At 74.0% G+C, this 1,575-nt stretch overlaps 1 protein-coding gene across 1 annotated transcript in view; it reads right to left on the bottom strand.

Annotated features, from left to right (window-relative positions):
• The window catches only part of NLRP4 (NLR family, pyrin domain containing 4), an 8,587-nt gene that overhangs the window by 441 nt on the left and 6,571 nt on the right, over positions 1 to 1,575 (bottom strand). Inside the window, exons 6-7 of the mRNA XM_012734663.1 lie at positions 879 to 1,049; positions 428 to 598 (exon numbers count right to left, since the gene is read on the bottom strand). Coding sequence (XP_012590117.1) covers positions 428 to 598; positions 879 to 1,049 — 342 coding nt within the window. The remainder of the gene's footprint in view (positions 1 to 427; positions 599 to 878; positions 1,050 to 1,575) is intronic.

Here is a 1,575-nt window from a genome sequence, read left to right as displayed (position 1 = left end):
CGCCCCTGGCCAGGATGTAAATTCTGCCACCACCGGCAAACTGCCCTGCGAGGTCAGCAAGCACAGCCCAGGCAGCTGGGCAGAGCCCGCCCCAGTGGGCGCCCTAAGTCCAGCGGCCGGGACAGCAGCTGTTTCTGTCCTTACAGGTAGCGCCTGCGGCCTGCGCCAGTCCCGCCCCGCCTGCCCGTCTCCGTGGACTTCCTCCACCGGCTGGCCAGAGCTGTCCTGGACCGGTCAGTGCGCACAGAGGTCAGTGCTGCCGGACCTTGGTTGGACCCGCCCCTGCGCTTGGGCGTCTGTTCTGTCTGGGCAGGGGAGGGGGCCGTGGGGGGTCCCCAGGACTGATCGCAGGACACGAGGACAGGCCAGACGTGGGGACCCCCGTCCCTAGTCGTCACGGGCGAGGGGCCCCGCCGCCCCGGCTCACCCAAGCACGCGCAGGCTGCACTCGGGGCTGCCCAGGGCCTGGCAGAGCTCGGCCACCCCACTGTGGCCCAGCGGGTTGCCCCGCAGGTCCAGCTTTTCCAGAGTCTTGGTGCTGACGAGGGCGGCGGCCAGGGCCCCGCAGCAGGCGCTGGTCAGCTGGCAGTGGCCGAGCCTGCGACGGGGACACGCGTGGGAGGGGCAGGCAGGGGGCCTGGCTGCGGCGCCTCTCGCAGCCCGGCGCTGGCCAAGGCTTGGGGTTTCTCCTGGCCCTGCCGTCGGGCTGGCCGGGGCCCCTGTGCCCGCAGCGCTGCGGGGTTGAGGACCTCGGCGGGGCGGGGCGGTGGTGGGGGGAGGACATGTCCCCAAATGCCGCCCCTTCCCGGAGAGCCGCCCCCGCCCGCCCCCCGCCCCCCACGCAGACAGCCCCGCTGCGGCCCACGCACCCCACGCACCCCAGCTGCTCCAGGCGGCAGTCGGGGTGGGCCAGGGCCTCGCACAGGGTGGCCACCCCCACGTCTCCCACGTCGTTCCTCCCCATCTGCAGGTCGGTTAGCGTCTGGCTGCTGGTGAGCAGCGCGGCCAGGTCCTGGCACCCGTCCGTGGTGAGGAAGCATCTGGACACACTGCCAGAGGAGAGGGGAGGCCGCCGGCCACTGTGGGGTCCCGGCCGGCCCGGGCAGGCCCAGCCGTTCCCTGTGCTCGGGCAGTCGCCCCGCGCGACGTTCGCTGAAGGCGAGAGGTGCCCAGTCCTGAGCAGAGAGCTCCTGCTGGGAGGGGGCGGCTGCTGCGGGCCCACCCGCGCGCACCCCGCGATTTCTGGGGCAGGCAGCGGCCGTGGCATGCCCACGCAGCTGGTGCCGCCGCCGCCACACGCCCAGGACACGCCTCGGACTCGCTGCCACGGGGCTGGCCGCCGGGGGCTGCGGTGGCCTGGGCTGGGCGGGAAGCTGCACGTGCCCCTCCACCTTCCCCCCCTTCCCCGAGACCCCTCAGCCACGTGAGCGAGCCCGTCGCAGGCGGAAGCAGCACCCTCCCGCTTGAAGTCTGCTCCCCTTTTGCACCCCAGGAAGGCGCATCCGGGCCGCCCCGCAGGTCCTGGCCGGCAGCCTCCCGCCCGCGAGGCCTGAGGGGCGCGGTGGACACCGACGC

The sequence above is a fragment of the Condylura cristata genome, unplaced genomic scaffold (genome assembly GCF_000260355.1).
Source record: "Condylura cristata isolate star-nosed mole 26May11 unplaced genomic scaffold, ConCri1.0 scaffold00066, whole genome shotgun sequence".
NCBI classification, from domain to species: domain Eukaryota; kingdom Metazoa; phylum Chordata; class Mammalia; order Eulipotyphla; family Talpidae; genus Condylura; species Condylura cristata.
The sequence above is the reverse complement of the archived record's forward strand: the minus strand, read 5'-3'. Positions and strand labels throughout refer to the sequence as shown.